The following is an 18,357-nucleotide window of genomic DNA, read 5'->3' on the forward strand; positions in this document are numbered from 1 at the left end:
TAACAGGTTTTTAAACCATTTAGAAAATTGTTGAAAATCTGATGTTATTGAAGTCACCAATTTAAAGACCGCAGTTGTAAAGTAGTTCACTGAAGGCTAGTCGAGGATGAGCCCATGCAGTTTTAATACAAAAGTGTCAAACAAATACAAAATAAACAAAACCAGACAATGACTTGACTTAAACAGATTTGAACATGAACCAGGAATAGAAACTCACCGAAAGCAGGTTACATAGAAAAAAAACTAGAAAAGGCACAATGGAAACATGAGGGCTATAGGGCAATATATTTACAAGGGCTGCATGCAAAATAGCATTCTCTCTTGAGTAGGTACTTGTTTTGAATAAGTAAATACTTAATGACCACCAAAAACGTAAGTTCTATATAGGATGAATGTGTGTATTATGAATATAATCTGGACAATCTAGCGTTAGTTGCACCGTGTCAGTGCCATTAGGCTTGTTTGAGATGTGCCACGCCTTGCCTCGCTTGAAATATAGGCGAGAGCAGGTGGCTGCAGAGAGGGGAGGAGTGAAAAAAGAGCAGACAAGACGGACAGTTCTCTCTTTTCGTAGTGGATCAGACACCATCAAATGAGGATATTGAGGGATTTACACTCATGCATTTACATGCGTTGTGTTGCCAATAAACTGGATGTAATTTAAGTTCTGTTGCTTTTATATGAAAATAATTATGTTGAACAAGACAAAATATTGTTTAATATAGACATATTTTAGATTTTTTTTTTTATAAATATGACAACAATCACATAGGACATATCCTACAGAAAGATACTACTGTCCGAGGGTTTGGGAATATTCACACATAATTTACACATTAAAACATGATATCACAGTTTCAAAATCAAACTTTTTCAAAGATAACAATACATCACTGTTGTCTAAACCAATAAACATTAAGCTGTGTCTTAATACAGTGCAAGTCGTTTCCCACTGTCCTTTTGATCAGCAGTCGGGGGAGAGCAACTGCGCCTGACTGCGGAATCCAACACGGCCACTCTGACACATTTCTAACCGGCATGCATTTTGCGGTGATCAGCGGTGATCGGTTCTGTGCAAATTTTGCTCATCTCAAAAGAGCCTATTTTTCAAACCCTCTCCTGGGGCCTCATGAGATAGTAAAGTGTCCATTGTATGCACACTTAAGAATCACTTCAGTATGCGATTTCGGATGCAACTAAGGACTAATGAAATAACAAGACACACCTGAAAGTAATCAACACAATGAACCAATGAGAAGACAGAACTGACAGTCACCTGACAAGACAATAAACCAAACAAAACATGACACATGGGCTGAATCTGAAATCGACTCCCCTATACCCTCAAAAAGGACATTTTTTGAGGGGACAGCCATTTGTAGTGGTGCCCGAAACCATAGTGGACGTTATTAAGTGCACTCATTCTATCCCACATTGCACCGCAATAACGAGTGTACAGCCAATGTACACTCAACGGCTGTCCGAATTCTCTAACTCGTTTTCATTCACTCCTTCAAGTGAACTGTATTAATGGACTAATGTAGGGAATAGTGATTGAGGGTTTAGGGGGTGATTTTGTTTCTATGTAATGTGACGTCCACGACTGCTGACAGACTCTATTAGCATAGACCCCGACTTTAATGAACTGTATACAGTCCGCCATATTTATCTCCTCACCAGAGCATTTAACAGCAGCATTCAAGTAAGAAAGTAAGAGGTAAGTTATTCAATCAAGAACAGTGAGTGATTTTCTGTTTTTCTTTTGTTGTTTGATTCATATTAAAAGCATATATAGCAGTAGGCACTGTATATTACACTGCTTTCACTTTAATACAAAGATCTAATATACACGTGATTGTTTTGCTTGCTGTTATGGCTTCAAAACGCATGCAGATAATAAACATTCATGATGATGAAACTGCAATATCACGTTAGTAATTAGTTTTTGACAGAGTATCCAAAGCACGAGCTGTAAAGGCTCCACTCTCTTCTGGAAAGTGAGGTGGGGAGCAGCAGGTCATTTGCATTTAAAGACACATACACGAAAAAAAAGCATGTTTTTCCTTACACTCAAAATGGCCATTTTCACAATGGTATAGTACAGTGGTTCCCAATCCTGGTCCTGGGGACCCACAGCTCTGCACATTTTATATGTCTCCTTTATCTGACACACCCAGTTCAGTTCATAGAGCTCTTTCCTAACGAGATGATGATCTGAATCAGGTGTGTTAAATGAGGGAGACATACAAACTGTGCAGAGCTGTGGGTCCCCAGGACCAGGATTGGGAACCACTGGTATAGTAAATAATCTGTGGGGTATTTTGAGCTGAAACTTCACAGGCACATTCTGGGGACACCTAAGACTTATATATATATATATATATATATAAAAAATTGTAAAAAAGGGCCATATTCTGACACATTCTGGGGACACCTGAGACTTATATACATTTTTTGTAAAAAAAAAAAAAAAACCCGGTCCATAATAGGTCCCCTTTAGGTTATGATTTCAACTAAGAATATTCTGTTGGTGCATTGATGTCTGTGATGTTTTAAATGTAAATGAAATAAGTCAGTTGATTAATTGATTGTTTATATTTTGCTTTCCCCAGCTTCTGTATTAATAAATTATAGGGGAATATGGAGATCCCCAGTCTCACTAGAGAAAACAGATAATGAGATTCCTTCAACTACTTTTATCATCAGTTTGCAGATGCTAGTACAGCTCTGTATGCACAGTGAGAGTGCAGATTGCTATAATTGAAGAACCTGCATTTGAACCTAGGTAAATAAATAAATTAGCCTGCTGGCAGCTTATTTATTCAAACATAGGAAAAGATGCAAGTTTAATAGACTGAACTGTAATCAAGAAAAACTATTTATTGCACCGTTTTAAACAGCAGTAGTCGGACAGTTCCATTCATAGTACACAAGAGGAGGGTAATCTGAGGATTATAGTTGCTTTTCTTTTTTTAGAAGTTAATTCATGGTCTGTTTACTTAGTATTATTCTTGTTTGATACTTTTTTGAAAGAAATATTTACCTGATTTCAGCAAGGTAGAAATTGATCAAAAGTAACCATGAAGACATTTAAATTTGATAAAATATTTAAAGACAAATGTAAACAAGAAATGCTATTCTCTTGAACTCTTGAACAATGTATCTTAAATGTAGCACAGCAAAAATGTAAACAGCACAATGTTAATAATAAGGTTCAGCATATTAGAATGATTTCTGAAGAATCATGTGACACAGTAATGGATGCTGAAAATTCAGATTTGCTATCACTGTAATACTGTACATTACATTTAAAAAATGTATTAAAATAGTAAACAGTATTTTTATATTTTTACAGTATTTCACCTTATTACTGTTTTTCTGTATTTTTGATCAAATACATGCATCCTTAGTGAGCATCAGAGACGTCTTTCAGAAACATCTTATCCATCCTAAACTTCTAAATAGTATGTATATGAACAACAACAACAGCACCTGCATAAATAAAGCCAGCACAGAGTAAAACAATATTCCTATAAGAGTAACCACATAATTAATGCATGCCGCAATATGTGCTGGGAGCTGGCAAACCCTTAGCAAATCAGCAACATTATTAATTATAAAACGGTTAGCAGTTTGGACAACATTAGGTTGATTATTGTCAGTCTAACAAGTGTTTTTATCTGATTCAAAGTGATTCACAATTCTTATTTGGCTATGTGTGACTCAAAACCCCTGTATGTTTAATAAAATGCCATTTTATTCTTACAGTGTAGGTGTAAAACATCTACACATGCATAATACTGGAAAACTAAAAGAGTTTCCAATTTTGTTAATCATACAGTATTTTGCTGGCATAATGCATCTTATGCAAATATAATTACTGAGGTGATTGTTTAGCTCATATATGTACAGACTTCCTGAGGTGCATGGGGTACATTAGGTTCATCAAAGACAGTTGATTTTACAGGGGAAAAGCAAATGAATGAAGGAATGAATCAGCGAGTGAATGAATCAATGAATCATTCAAGCACATCCTGGCTATTTTGAATGCACGTTTTCAGAGAGAAAAAAAGCATGTTCATGCTCGTGTCTTAGACACTTTTTCTATTGTATGCAAGTCAGTTCTGGACAGAACTGCATGTATTGATTGAATGTTATGACACTAAGTTGAAACCTCAGGACTTCAAAGTGAATTGAAGTGAAGTAAAAGAGAGCTAGCTTGTAGATGTGCCAGTTTTCAATTACTCCTACAAACTCTTTGGACCTTCTGTTCTGGGCATTATTTTACAATGCTCAGTTGTTGTTTTTTTTGTAGTCCTCTATGAATATCCGCCCACGATTTGATCTTATCTGCCTGGACGTTTCTCAGCAGTAAAACAAGGGGGGTTTTCAAGGTCAGATAAGCATTCCAGTAATGACTCAAGTTTTAAAATGTGCTACTGTTCTAGAGTGAGGGTCAAACTGGAAATGCTGTTATTTGCGGGAGTTAGGAAGCTATTTTTTTTTTTTTTTCGGTCAACTTAAGAATATAACCTATAAAAACCTTTAGATGGACCAGTAAGAACACATTATTTGTTAAACCCCTGCACAACTGTGCAGAGGCGGATACAATAAACCAAGTGAATAAATGTCTTTACATACTTTACACGTGGGAGTCTCTTATGGGGATGTATGGATTATTTATTTTTTTCTTGGCAGAAATCATTCACTAAATATAAACAATAACCTGTCTCTTTTTTCAGTCTGAAAATGTTTCGTTGTTCGTTATTACCCTGGACACCACTATTTTTAGATTCCTACCCAGAATGTCAATTTAATCCCCACGAGAAAAGCACATTTTCTTTATTTTTCTTTAAATAAAAAAAGAAAAGAAAAAGAATTGTAAAACTATGTAATCCAAATGCCTATTTTTTATTTATTTTTTGTCTTGTCTCACAATATAGAAGTACAGGTCGAAATATTCACTGTGCCTTTTGTGTTTCAGATTCACATATACTCTTGGAGAAGGCATGTGGCTGCCACTTAGCAAAAGCTTTGTCATTCCTCCCGCTGAGCTGGCCATCAACCCTTCTGCCAAGTGTAAGACAGATATGACTGTCATGGAGGACGCAGTGGATGTCAGGTAGGAGATGACATTTTCAATCTAAGTTTCAAAGAAGAATAGCTGAAGAATGTGACATTAAAATGCATTAGTTCCTAAATAAAATTTAAAAACAGACCGTTTTAAACCAATCCTTGAGCAGCCTCCCTAATGTGCTATACAATTGATCATTCGCTCTTAAATTGTTACCAACTGTTGCCTTCCTTTATTTTATCATACATGCGCTTTAACTTTTTAATATAAGGCTTTGAAAGTCCATGGTGTTTAGAAAGTGAATTTTATGGAAATTTTACACATTTTTCAATAAATCTTGAGAAGTTAATTCTGTGGATCTGTCACCCCCTCAATTCCAAGTGAACAGGCATAACATCATTAAGAACACCTACATTTGTTACAATTGATTTATGTATTGGTTCAGGTCAAAATAGAGCAGAAAGTAACTAAAGAGTTAATTCTGTATTTAACACAGTGCATGTGTTGTAGAAACATTAGTGTGATTAACTGTCAAAAAAACTGTATTGTCACAATATTGTTTACATTTTTACCACTTTATGCAGTTTGAAAACTGCACCGTTCATGAACATTTCTAGTTGATTCCTATGATAATGGGATGTTCAATGAAGTTTTTCTGAGAGCAACAGTAACCAAGGTAGGCAGAGCTGAGCAAAGGGTCACTTCTTTCTCTTTGGATGCTATTGACTAAAAATATCACCAAATTAAAGTTGAACCATGTGTATTTTCTTTTATATTATTTCTTCATGCTATATTTCACAATGAATTGTCAAATATAATGATATTTAAATGTGGGTTTTTTCTCAGACATTATATGGACTTGCTCGAAAACACTGGTTTCACTCTAGTTAAAGTTTAACTAAACTTTACAACAACAACAACAAAAAAAAACTCTTTAGAAAACCACAAGGACAATTACTGATCTATGATGTCTTGGGTGTCTTTAGGTTGACTGGATAATTACAGTAAATTACAGCAACATGCCTGTTCAGTGCCTGTGGTTGCAGACTTTTAAGTAGCCTTTGTGCTTTCAATGTCGTTTACAAAAGTCATTATGTGGATACAGTTTGAGACTTTGCAAGTTAAATAAGGCTCTAAAACACTTGTGTCGAGACCTACATCCTTACTTTTTAGTTGTATATTTCTTCAGATATCCTGTTGAGATTCCTAATTTCTGTAGTGAATTTTAGCACCTATTGATTTCATTTAGCCTTGTGAGAAGTATGGTACATCTTGTGATTTGTCAAATATAAGGATGGTTTATTGATAATGGATTCCACTGAGCCTCTTTATTGAACTGCAGCTGATTAAAGTTTCCAACCAAATGAGGTTTTTCCTTTTTTTTTTTCTTTAAATCCTCAAAATTGATGTAGCTTGACATTATCCAGACCTTGCAGGGGGCTTTGAATGCATTGCCAAAGGGCATATGCTGATTTGATTAATTTGTTTTTTACCCAAAATTGATTAATCTTGTGATTAGTCTCACACTAAATTATCATGGTAGCTGGTGCTTAAAGGAGGTTTTAAATATTTCAGTGTTCAGGGCGTTAAAGGCAGTAAAATGGAAAAGTTACTTTGGAAAATTCAATTATAGATATGGTTTTGTTCATAAGAAAAAAATAAAGTTGGAAATAACCTATAAAGAGTGCTCCTCAGAAAGAAAAAATATATAAATGTCACTGTCTGATGTTAATTAGAAGAGGCCTAACTGTTAAAGTCAGATATAGTTAGTCATTTCTGTCTCTAATTAACTCACTGTCCTTAAAACACACACACACACACACACACACACACTTAACATACTGTACACACAAGATTAATTTGTTTCCATGGCTGTTAATTTGTCTGTTATTGGCTTTCCAACTCATATTTGCTCATGAAGGTTTTATTTAGTTATATACGTACATGTACCATGTACATACACCATATAAGTACATGGTGGATATGGTTTCTTCCCTCTATCTCAATTTTTATTCCTTTTAAAAAGGTCTTCTAAGTGTGTCCTACTGATCTCCCGCAGAGTGGCTAGCTTCACGGGGTCCACTGTAGAGAATTTGGCAGGCCATGTGGTCCCTTGGCCCGGGCATATTGAGTATTGCCTCAATTCCGAGTGTTTTGAGAGCACTGGAATATTTTGAAGTAAAACTTACCATGTTATGCTGAACATTCGTCGTAGAGATAATATACTGCCTGATCTTTAAAAGGATAGATCACTAAAATATCAAAATTTTGTCATCTTGTTCCAAACCTGTACTTTCTTCTGTACTGTAGATTACCAAAGAAGATATTTATTTATTTATTTTTTGCCCACACATTAAAATCAGTGATGTCCAGTGCTGTTTTGTACAAAGACATTTGAAACATTCTTCAAAATATTATAATTTCTGTTCCAAAGAAGTCCTACAGGTTTGGGATGACATTAGTGAGTAAATTATGAATTACGATTTCTAAGTAAATCCCTATTTAAGGACTATTTGAATCGGTGGTAGTACTGTATATAAACACATCATTAACTCTATTGAAGAAAAAAACAACTGGCTGGCTCATTGGATGGAATTTAGTCTAGAATTTTTTGACTTGGCATAGTCTACTTGTGAAAGGCTGAGGGAAATTATATCATTACTTGCACTGATCATCTTTGACCACTGTTAAAGCTGTAATTATTGCTTAGAGAACTAAATATTAGGATAATAACATATTTTTATTATAATTTGAATGTCTGTGGACTGCAGTTGCCAGCACTAGTCAGAGCCTGCTTGTTTGGAAAATTAGCATTGCTGTCGACGTCGTACATCACACGGTAAATATTTGTTCATTTCAAGCACAGCAAACACATTTCGCTACTGTTGTGCAAGTGAACCAGTACACTGCTTCTTCTCCCAGCAGCATAATCTGATCCAAGGAAAAGCAATCTTGGAACTGCACAGAACAATCAGTTTAGAGAGAATACAGTGTAGACTCTGTATTGGTGTCTATCAAGTACTGTAGATGTTTGGCACCTCATTGCCTTTATGTTAGAGCAGGATTTGTCAGTCCGTGATTATAGGGGGTCCGCAGCAGCATTGCAGCTTAATTGTGCTCTCTAGATTAAAATGTATTTATTAAAATTAAAATGTATTAATAAAAATTAAAATGACATAATATCAGTCTGGCTAATGCAGGTGATTTTTCAGTGACTTTTTTAGAGGTTACAATAGTTATACCAGACAATGAGTTAAGATTCATACAAATGAGCATGTTTACATGTGCAACAAAACACTGATAATTCCCAAAAATCTGCTTATTCAAATAACCCGCTGTTCATGTTTACATCCAAACCAATAACCCGGCAATGCAAGTATCCTACGGTTAAATCCACTGTAAGGATGCTTTCCTTTCACATATCACACATGCACAACTTCAGTTAGCCCACAGAACACAGGTTAATGTGTTTACATGATGGGTGAAATCTAATCAAAAATCTTGCTGTCTATCTGTTTATGCTTAAACTGTTTATGACCTTAACGCTGATAAAGGAAAATGGGTTAACGCGTGCATTGTCCGCTTATTAAGCCTATTCGGGTTAAGAATGTGCATGTACAGTAAATGCGCTCGATTACTCTTTCAGGAATGAAAGAAGTGATGAGTGAGTTTTAATGAGAGTCATTGAATCATTCTCTGAAATTATCTTTTAATAACACTGAATCATTTACTGTTGGCACAAATTAATCATTGAATTATTCACTCAACCGATTCATTCAAAGAGCCCTGCTGTGGTGTAGTTTGGGGGAAAAATTATGATAAAAGAGAAAAAATAAAGTAATTGGCTATATTGTCTAAGATGTTACTCAATATTAACTTTTTATTTATTGAGCTGTTATCCAAAAGCAGTCGTGCTGACCCCTTGTTACTCTAAGTGTCAGGTGTGGGTTAAGGGATGAGGTGAGGACTCAGTGATGCAGAGATTGGCTTTTATTTATTTCAAAAATAAAAACAAAAACAAACAAAAACTCCCCCATGGTGGAAAATATGACTGGCAACTGGACAAGGCAAACAGGATCAGGCAAAGCAGGACACAAGAGGTACATTCAACGACAATTTGGCACAGGACTGCAAGCACAAGGAGAATAAATAGGGATCAAACAAGACAGGTAAAGAGGGAGACAGGAGGGGCAACTGAACCAATAATCAGATAATAAGATGGCTGGGGTGGAGACAATAGACAGGAGAGCACATGACACAAAGAAACAAACATGACAAGCCAGTGAACACAACCACAAGCCATGTGCTTAAAAACAAACAAAAAAAACACACAGCTAATGAGAACAGCTAATGAGAAGCACTGTGTTTGCACAAAACGTGTCCAAACACAGCCCAGACGTCTAGGCTAAAACAAGACAAAATTGGGCTGTCAGTGAAAATTCTACAAATTTGAAAAAGTCTAAACCATAGCCCAAAAATAGACTAGTCATCAATTAGATAACAAAGAAATCAAATTAGTGAACACCTTGTAATCACTGTTTACTTTGCTTACATGATGGAATATCATACATCTGGCAAGTTATTTTGGCAAAAACGACACGTAACCAAATTCAAGGTTATTTTGTCTAGAAGTGGGTTACTCATAGCCAGACTATATCGGGGTCTATAGTTAACCTAAATGGTGAAATGACGGCTATTGTTTGCTGGGATGACAACATGAAAGCACGCAGTCAATGAAAAACACAAGCCGCATGCTACAAAGAACACAACTTCACACATGGGCAGAAGAGCGTACAGCCTGAGCGATCTCCAAACCGCATGCTCGCACAAGAAGACAGAGCGCACAGAGAATGAGTGTCCAAACCCCGACACAGAACCAAAACCAAACTAGACTGAAGTGCCGGGATCCGCACACCATGCTCCGCACGCAAAACAACTCACGTGGACAGAAGAGCGTACGGTCCGAGTGATCGGAACAGCACGCTCACAATGACAAGAAAGAAAGATTTGTCAGAGCTCTGTCACCCAACCAAGAATAAACAGACCGGAGTGACAGATCTAACAACTATTATTATCATTTTTATGGGTAGCACTTTATTCTTCTTGTTACATATGTTACATGTACTTACCATAGTAATAACAGTAAATTATGCATAATTACATGCAACTAACCCTCAACCAAATCCTAATCCTACCCTAACCCTATAGTAAGTACATGTAGTTGCTTAATATTACTCAGTACTTAAATATATAATTACACTGTAACAATGACACCTTAAATAGTGTAACCTTTTTATGTTATTATTTGTATTATTGTTGTTAATAATAATAATAATAATATGCAAAGTTGTGGCTAACGTCTCCACTAACAATGAAAGCTTTAGAACAATAACAGAGATAATGACTGATTAGTGTCTTAGCTTTTGATTAAAAAAGTATTATGTATCACATTTGTTTCAGAGTGAATCTTCTATTACTTGGATGGCCTTCTTTATCACAGTCTTAAGTGAAGGTTCATTTTAATTACTTCTTCCCGCTGTTGAAAAGAGCAGGCTACACTTTTCCAGTGTCTAGTCTGAAAATGCTTGCTTTGTATTTGGAGTTAAGCTACTAATTAGAGCTTCCACAGACTTTCTGTTCTAAGCCCTGCCAATTGAGATGCTTTGTTCACAGAGGTAGATTTGTCTCAATTTGTTCAAAGTGCCCTCATTACTGTGGAACAGGAGTCATTATATATTCTGCCTTATTACGATAACATCTTCCCCTTACAACCATAATATCACGGCTTTAAAAGGTCTGCTTTCCCTGGTACTCCTAGTATTAAACTAAGATTGGTGGGAGTGGGAACCTGAGGTGAGAACCACAATGTTCTTTATTAAGTAAGGTGGGCATTCACTGAGAATCCCCAGTGAATATTGTTAACTGTGATGCTGTTACATGAAAAATAAATCTCAATTATTCTTCAGCAAAAATGGTATGATTTGTTTTATGCATTTTTTTTTTTTTAAACATGGTAAGTCATATTATAAGGAATCAAATGTTCGTTGATCTTTTTTTAGCAGGACACATTTATTCCCATCTTTATTTTTAACAAAGTAATTTCAATCTGTCACATTATAATTGACACATTTTAGTACAGCTTTATTTTGTGATTCTGAAGAATTAAGCAAACTAACTGCAGTAACAATAGACACTTAAACACTACTAAAAACTGTCATGAAAATTAAAAGAATTGGTTATTGTTTAACTTATGATTAATTAAAGAGAAGCCTCTAGTTTATCATTTTTTTCTCTGTTTCTCCTCCTCTCTCTTTTTAAATTATTTATTTAATTATTGTATTTATACATGCACTTATTTGATTGTCATTTACATAATTTTTAAACACTGACAGACCATGTCTCATGACACTTCATAACAGAAAAATAGTAAAAACAACTTGGAACGTAAAGGCAGTATTTCTGTCTTGAAACTGAAATCACAGTAGCAGAACTATGAATCCATTTATCACAGCACTCCACAGCCTGGTGATTTCACACTCTTAAAATATATTAGACAATAAAAGGTCACTGGTTTGCTCCTTCATCATGACCACTGCCCATTCATATTTCATAGTAATGATAAATATTTGGATGTTTCAAGTGCTCTAGGAAAGGGAGGAAAAACATCACCCAATGCAATTTTCCAGCCACATCGCTGAAACCAAGGTCAGAGCAATGGAGTTCATTTGTTCAAGGTTTAGCCATCAGTGGTGGTGTTTACTTTTGCTGCTCTGTACAGCTTTTCCTTTTAACTGGATTTATGGTAGCGTATAAGAGACAAAGAATAGTTATTTTCTACTTCACATTACTTGCCTCTTTAATATCCAGTTCTTGACCTGTGTAGGCAATTTTCTGTGTATTCTATAAAGTAAATATAACACAATAACAATCAGAATATAATTATGCATTTTCCTAATGATGGCTAAAGATGCTAGAGGTAGTTTGCTGTATAATTAACCTGCCATTACTAACTGAGTTTTCTATGCATCATTGTCCATCAGGGAGGAGCTGATGATTTCTTCGTCCTTCGACAGTCTGGAGGTGCTGCTCGACTCTTTTGGGCCTGTGCGAGACTGTTCAAAAGACAACGGAGGCTGCAGCCGAAATTTCCGTTGCATCTCTGATCGCAAGCTGGACTCCACTGGCTGCGTGGTGAGTTGTCTTGAAACTAATGAAACGAATTATGTTATGTTAAATAATTTGTTCCATTTATTACAGAGAATTCATTCCTTAATTCAAAGACATATATGCATAATTTTGATAGATTGAAAAAGTCCATATTATTTTTATGCTCATATTACAAATGCTTCAATGGTAAGAATCTCTTATCCCGTATTATTATTTTAATAGTAATTTTTTATCGATGATGATTAAACAACTAATTTAATTATACATTTTTTTTGCATAGTGCTTTTTACAATACATATCGCTTCAAAGCAGCTTTACAGAAAATGCATGCGTCTTCATTACAATTTAGAGTACTTGGTTATCAGAGGTGACTGTGCCCAAGTAATGTCCATATGTCAGAAATGTAAAATTCAAAAATAATACAAATCATGCAGTTAGCTAACTTCAGGGCAGAAACAATGGCCTCATTAAGCAGTTATTACAAGTTGTGATCATAATATATATATATATATATATATATATATATATATATATATATATATATATATAAAATAAAAAATGTTAAACTGGTAGCCCGTGTTATTTGAGTTGTTTCCTTGTCTGTATGTCACCCTTTGGAATTACAAATGCATCTCTTTTCCTGTCACTTCCAGCCCTCTTCTTATCTCTCGTTTGATGCTTTCCCTGTTTACTTGTTTACAAACTGTCATAGCCTCAAAACAGAGATAAAATGAGCCATTTCTACGCCTGTACCATCATAAACTTCACAATGTTTCTGCAAATGTGAAGAAAGAACACCCTCTTGTACTCAATTTCTATAAAAAGCATTTACTTTTATAATTTAGGCCTTTCTTGTCTGCCGAAGGAGTTTGTTTCACTTACCATGGAAAATCGTATTTGTTTCTTCCATTTCTTTTTCTTTTACATCACACTCACTCTCTCTTCCTCACTTGTGGCTGTTAAGCAGCCATGAAATGAGCCAGGGTGTCTGATTTCACTCACCATCTGGCTGAGGTATGCTTAAAGTGCTTGATTTCTCATTCTGGCACACGCCATAATAAGTGCGTTTGGCTGGCCTTGCTGATGGGAGGATTGTTTCAGCCAGGGTTTATGAAAAGTGCTGTGTCTCATCCATCTTTCTGACACTCACTTCCTTCATGATCTCCTGCTCATGTTTATAAACATGCGAATCAGGATTTGTTCAGGTGCGTGTTCAATGCAAGCCTCATTGAATATCTGTTCCTGTTCATCGTGTTGTTTAATTTGAGAGATATTTGCATTGATTGGATTTTCAGTGAAGCCTCTCAATCCTGAGTGACAATGGGGGTCACGCATCTTTCTGTTTTGTTTTGCATAAACATTTAATCATTTAGCAGATGCTTTCATTCAAAGCTACTAAAAATTGGTTTGTTTTAACAACATGGTAGTTCTTTAAATTAGTGTCATTAGTGTAGTCTAGTTTATGTTTAGTGTTCAAATCCTGACCACATATAACCATAATATTTTAATAAATCAGTCAAAATTGCAACTAAACTTGAATGTGGTCACCATGCTTCTTTGTATTCTATGGGGGGAAATCATAGCAGCGAAAGGATGGGCTGATCAAATTATAATATAATAAAATACATAGCAGTTTGTATTGTCTGATGATATGTTCAGTGGGCTCATTTTGTAACACTTTGTTTTGTACTAACATGTAGAGCTCTTATTTATCTTAATCTATTTATAAAAATAAAATTACCCTTGAATCACAATTGTAGATTATATTGAACAGTAATTTAATGAGTTTCTGTGTCTTCTGTGTTGTACTCGTGAGATGTAGGCTAAATTGTAAGGATGGATTTATGATGAATATGATGAGGTGTAACACTGAATTCTACTGGGCCTTCTTTCTTACATGTATTTGCATACTGAAATGTGATTGATTAATCTCTTACGTTTTGCATCTGTTTTCATATATTCTATTGCTACCTTGCTAGCACTGAAATTTCCTTCAAGTAAGGCTGGATGGACAGCCCTAAACCTAATGCTAATGAAGCAGATGTTATGGCCTCCTCAATATTTCGCAGAAATTTCAACTCTAAATTCATCCTGCTCCTCATAATAAGAACACTCCCTTCTGTTGAGCCCATAGCTCGATGTTTTGTAATTAACAGATGACTGAAGCTATAAAAATGATGCTTCAATCTGTCCAATCATAAGAGCTCGCTGCGGGCCCCCCAGAGAGCCTCATTCCCCCCCTAATCAATTATCACCTTGTCTGAGGACAGCAGTGCCACTGCTGCTTCTGTGTTTTAATATCGCAGTCTGCGTGAGCGGACTCGTTCCGATCTGCTCTGTCTAGCTGATGTATAGCACTCCTGGGGAGAGGAACAGTGCACTAGTTTGGAAATACACTGATAATCGCTAAATGATGATGTGATTAATTAGTTCCTTTCCCGCCAGCACACTAGGTGTTGAGTGCTTTTGTGGGACACATCGGGGTGCCCGTCGTCCGTCCAGCCGTCCACATGAAAAACAAATTGGATCCTCTCTAGATCTGAGCAAGCCAGCCAAGCGTGCTTAAGAGACTTTTTGATATTGCTGACAGATACTGGTACAGTAGCTGTCTGTATATGAATGAATTATGTGTTACCAGTGTATACAATCAGAATGGCAATGAATTCCATAGGTAATGCATATGTGCTATAGGGGTCTTACGCCAAACAACCTATTAACAGAGAGAGAAAAAATTTTTTATTTTTTTTTTTTGCCCAAAATATTGAAATATATATTTTGTTAAAATATATAATAATTAACAATATTTATTCATATATATACACTCACCTAAAGGATTATTAGGAACACCATAATAATACTGTGTTTGACCCCCTTTCGCCTTCAGAACTGCCTTAATTCTACGTGGCATTGATTCAACAAGGTGCTGAAAGCATTCTTTAGAAATGTTGGCCCATATTGATAGGATAGCATCTTGCCGTTGATGGAGATTTGTGGGATGCACATCCAGGGCACGAAGCTCCCGTTCCACCACATCCCAAAAATGCTCTATTGGGTTGAGATCTGGTGACTGTGGGGGCCATTTTAGTACAGTGAACTCATTGTCATGTTCAAGAAACCAATTTGAAATGATTCGAGCTTTGTGACATGGTGCATTATCCTGCTGGAAGTAGCCATCAGAGGATGGGTACATGGTGGTCATAAAGGGATGGACATGGTCAGAAACAATGCTCAGGTAGGCCGTGGCATTTAAACGATGCCCAGTTGGCACTAAGGGGCCTAAAGTGTGCCAAGAAAACATCCCCCACACCATTACACCACCACCACCAGCCTGCACAGTGGTAACAAGGCATGATGGATCCATGTTCTCATTCTGTTTACGCCAAATTCTGACTCTACCATCTGAATGTCTCAACAGAAATCGAGACTCATCAGACCAGGCAACATTTTTCCAGTCTTCAACTGTCCAATTTTGGTGAGCTTGTGCAAATTGTAGCCTCTTTTTCCTATTTGTAGTGGAGATGAGTGGTGCCCGGTGGGGTCTTCTGCTGTTGTAGCCCATCCGCCTCAAGGTTGTGCCACAAATGCTTTGCTGCATACCTCGGTTGTAACGAGTGGTTATTTCAGTCAAAGTTGCTCTTCTATCAGCTTGAATCAGTCGGCCCATTCTCCTCTGACCTCTAGCATCAACAAGGCATTTTCGCCCACAGGACTGCCGCATACTGGATGTTTTTCCCTTTTCACACCATTCTTTGTAAACCCTAGAAATGGTTGTGCGTGAAAATCCCAGTAACTGAGCAGATTGTGAAATACTCAGACCGGCCCGTCTGGCACCAACAACCATGCCACGCTCAAAATTGCTTAAATCACCTTTCTTTCCCATTCTGACATTCAGTTTGGAGTTCAGGAGATTGTCTTGACCAGGACCACACCCCTAAATGCATTGAAGCAACTGCCATGTGATTGGTTGATTAGATAATTGCATTAATGAAAAATTGAACAGGTGTTCCTAATAATCCTTTAGGTGAGTGTGTGTATATATATATATATATATATATATCAGTGGCGATTTGTTTAAGACTGCAAGGGAAGCTCGGCTTCCTCGGATAATATCAAAAAATGAATGGTCAAATATGTTCTATTGCATTAACATTTTATTGACTAAAATGCATTAGAAAACGTTCGTCTCAAAGACGAGCTCGGTCAGAATCAGTTACATACAGCAGGTCGGCTGACTCGATTTCCTTCTCATACATTCCCGTAGCGTCACAGTGCATTTCCCTGTTGAAGCCCAGCTTCCATTGACTTCAATGGGGCTGCTTCGAACAGTTTTTTTCAGCGCTTCGAAACTAGACGGTCATTGGATAAATGCTGCGATTATGTCCCGCCCATGGAAGCTCAGCTTCTCTGGGGGTGAACGGGGAGTGGGCTGTCCTGGACTCCGGGCTTCCGCGTGATGATTGGAGGGTCTGTCGAAAGGCTGTGTCTCCTTTTGATTGACAGCGATTTCATACAATAAAAAGTCGCTGATGTTGAAGCTGTTCGAGCTCAGTCTTATCGCGGATTTTTCAAAGACAAACTGCTGCAACCTATTTCTTGGTATTTGCTTGTCGAAATTGCTAGCCAATTTTTATAATACATTTCACACAATTATACATTTATAACTTTATTATATTATTACTTATTATATTTTTTATATTATTATTATTAGTAATAATTCAAAAATAATTATTAAAATAATTTAAAAAAATCGTATTATTATTAGAATTATTATTATACTTTATTATATTATTATTTATACCTTTATTATATTATTACATTCATTTTTCACAGAGCATACTTTTTAATGAAAAGGAACGTAGAATTTACGTATAAATAAATGAATAATTTTTATGATGTAGGCCGAAAATGAGCTTCCCCTCTTTGAAAGACCAGCAGCCGCCACTGATATATATATATATATATATATATATATATATATATATATATATATATATATATATATATATATATATATATAAATGCATTTTCAAAAGAATAAAACAAAAAGGAAAATCCTTTAGCGGTAGAGTACTCTGCTTTTTACCGAAGCATTCCATCTCTCCATCGACAACCCGCTCACAATCTCCCCAAAAGCTGTTCTGTCTCCTATCTTGTTCTGGCTGTTAAGCACTTCTGAGTTCCTAGTCAATACTTGGCAAAGGTCTCCTGAGTGCAAACTCTGTGGGAGTGATCCAGATGCTCAGCAGGAAGGAAACACCACTGCCCCCCCCCCCTTTTCCTCCCAGGATCAAAAGGTGGTTTAAGAGGACTGTATCCATCTCTGTGACTATCTGCTATAGATGGACAGTCTGGGCCAGCAGGGATCCTTGGCCATGCTAATGTAGCGAGCTATAGTCCCAAAGCATGATTTGTAATATGACTGTGACTTTCAGGTTGACCATTGCCATACTGTAAATAAAAAGAAAAATATTCTATTTGCAAAAACCTTACCAGGAAGGCAAAATTATTTTCAGTTTTTTCTTTAATTAGTTTGTTAACTTTGTCATTGATTAAATGTATTGTTATTAGTCAAATTAATTGTTATAGTTTTGGCTCTCTTTTTCGTAAATTTAATTTAAGCTTTATACAGTAATTACACTGAGTTGATGATTGCTTTGTTGTAGCAGTCAGTAGGCAGTGCAAAACTGTTAAAAATAATGACAACCTGTTGTTTAATTATCAGGGTGCAAGAAAAACACTTGTTTTTGCACATTCTAACAATTTTGACATTTTGCAAAGTATGTCAGTAATTCTGATACCTTGTGGTTTTCTGCATGAGTTTATGTGCACCTTCATTCTTCCACATTGGCACGATTCAGTCCAGTTAATGTTGAATTCTATTCTTTGTGTGTGTGTGTGTGTGTGTGTGTGTGTGTGTGTGTGTGTGTGTGTGTGTGTGTTTCTATAGCAACTGTTCATGACAGTTTTCAGATCTACAGATGCAGTGCATGCCTGCTTAGACATAAATTATTGATTATATATAGGCTATGGTTTCATGTTATAATGTTTTTATCTGTAGTTATGACAATTTTAGCGGGATACTCTTCTTTTTTCTCATGGAAAAAGAAAATTGGATA

At 36.2% G+C, this 18,357-nt stretch overlaps 1 protein-coding gene across 6 annotated transcripts in view; it reads left to right on the forward strand.

The window, feature by feature from the left end:
• The window catches only part of astn1 (astrotactin 1), a 234,735-nt gene that overhangs the window by 97,342 nt on the left and 119,036 nt on the right, over nt 1-18,357 (forward strand). For all 6 annotated transcript variants that reach the window (XM_079877707.1, XM_079877709.1, XM_079877711.1 and 3 more), the window contains 2 exons: nt 4,985-5,122; nt 12,115-12,265. In XM_079877707.1, the coding sequence (XP_079733833.1) occupies nt 4,985-5,122; nt 12,115-12,265 (289 nt within the window). The remainder of the gene's footprint in view (nt 1-4,984; nt 5,123-12,114; nt 12,266-18,357) is intronic.

The sequence above is a fragment of the Squalius cephalus genome (genome assembly GCF_949319135.1).
Source record: "Squalius cephalus genome assembly, chromosome: 7".
In the NCBI taxonomy this organism is placed as follows: Eukaryota; Metazoa; Chordata; class Actinopteri; order Cypriniformes; family Leuciscidae; genus Squalius; species Squalius cephalus.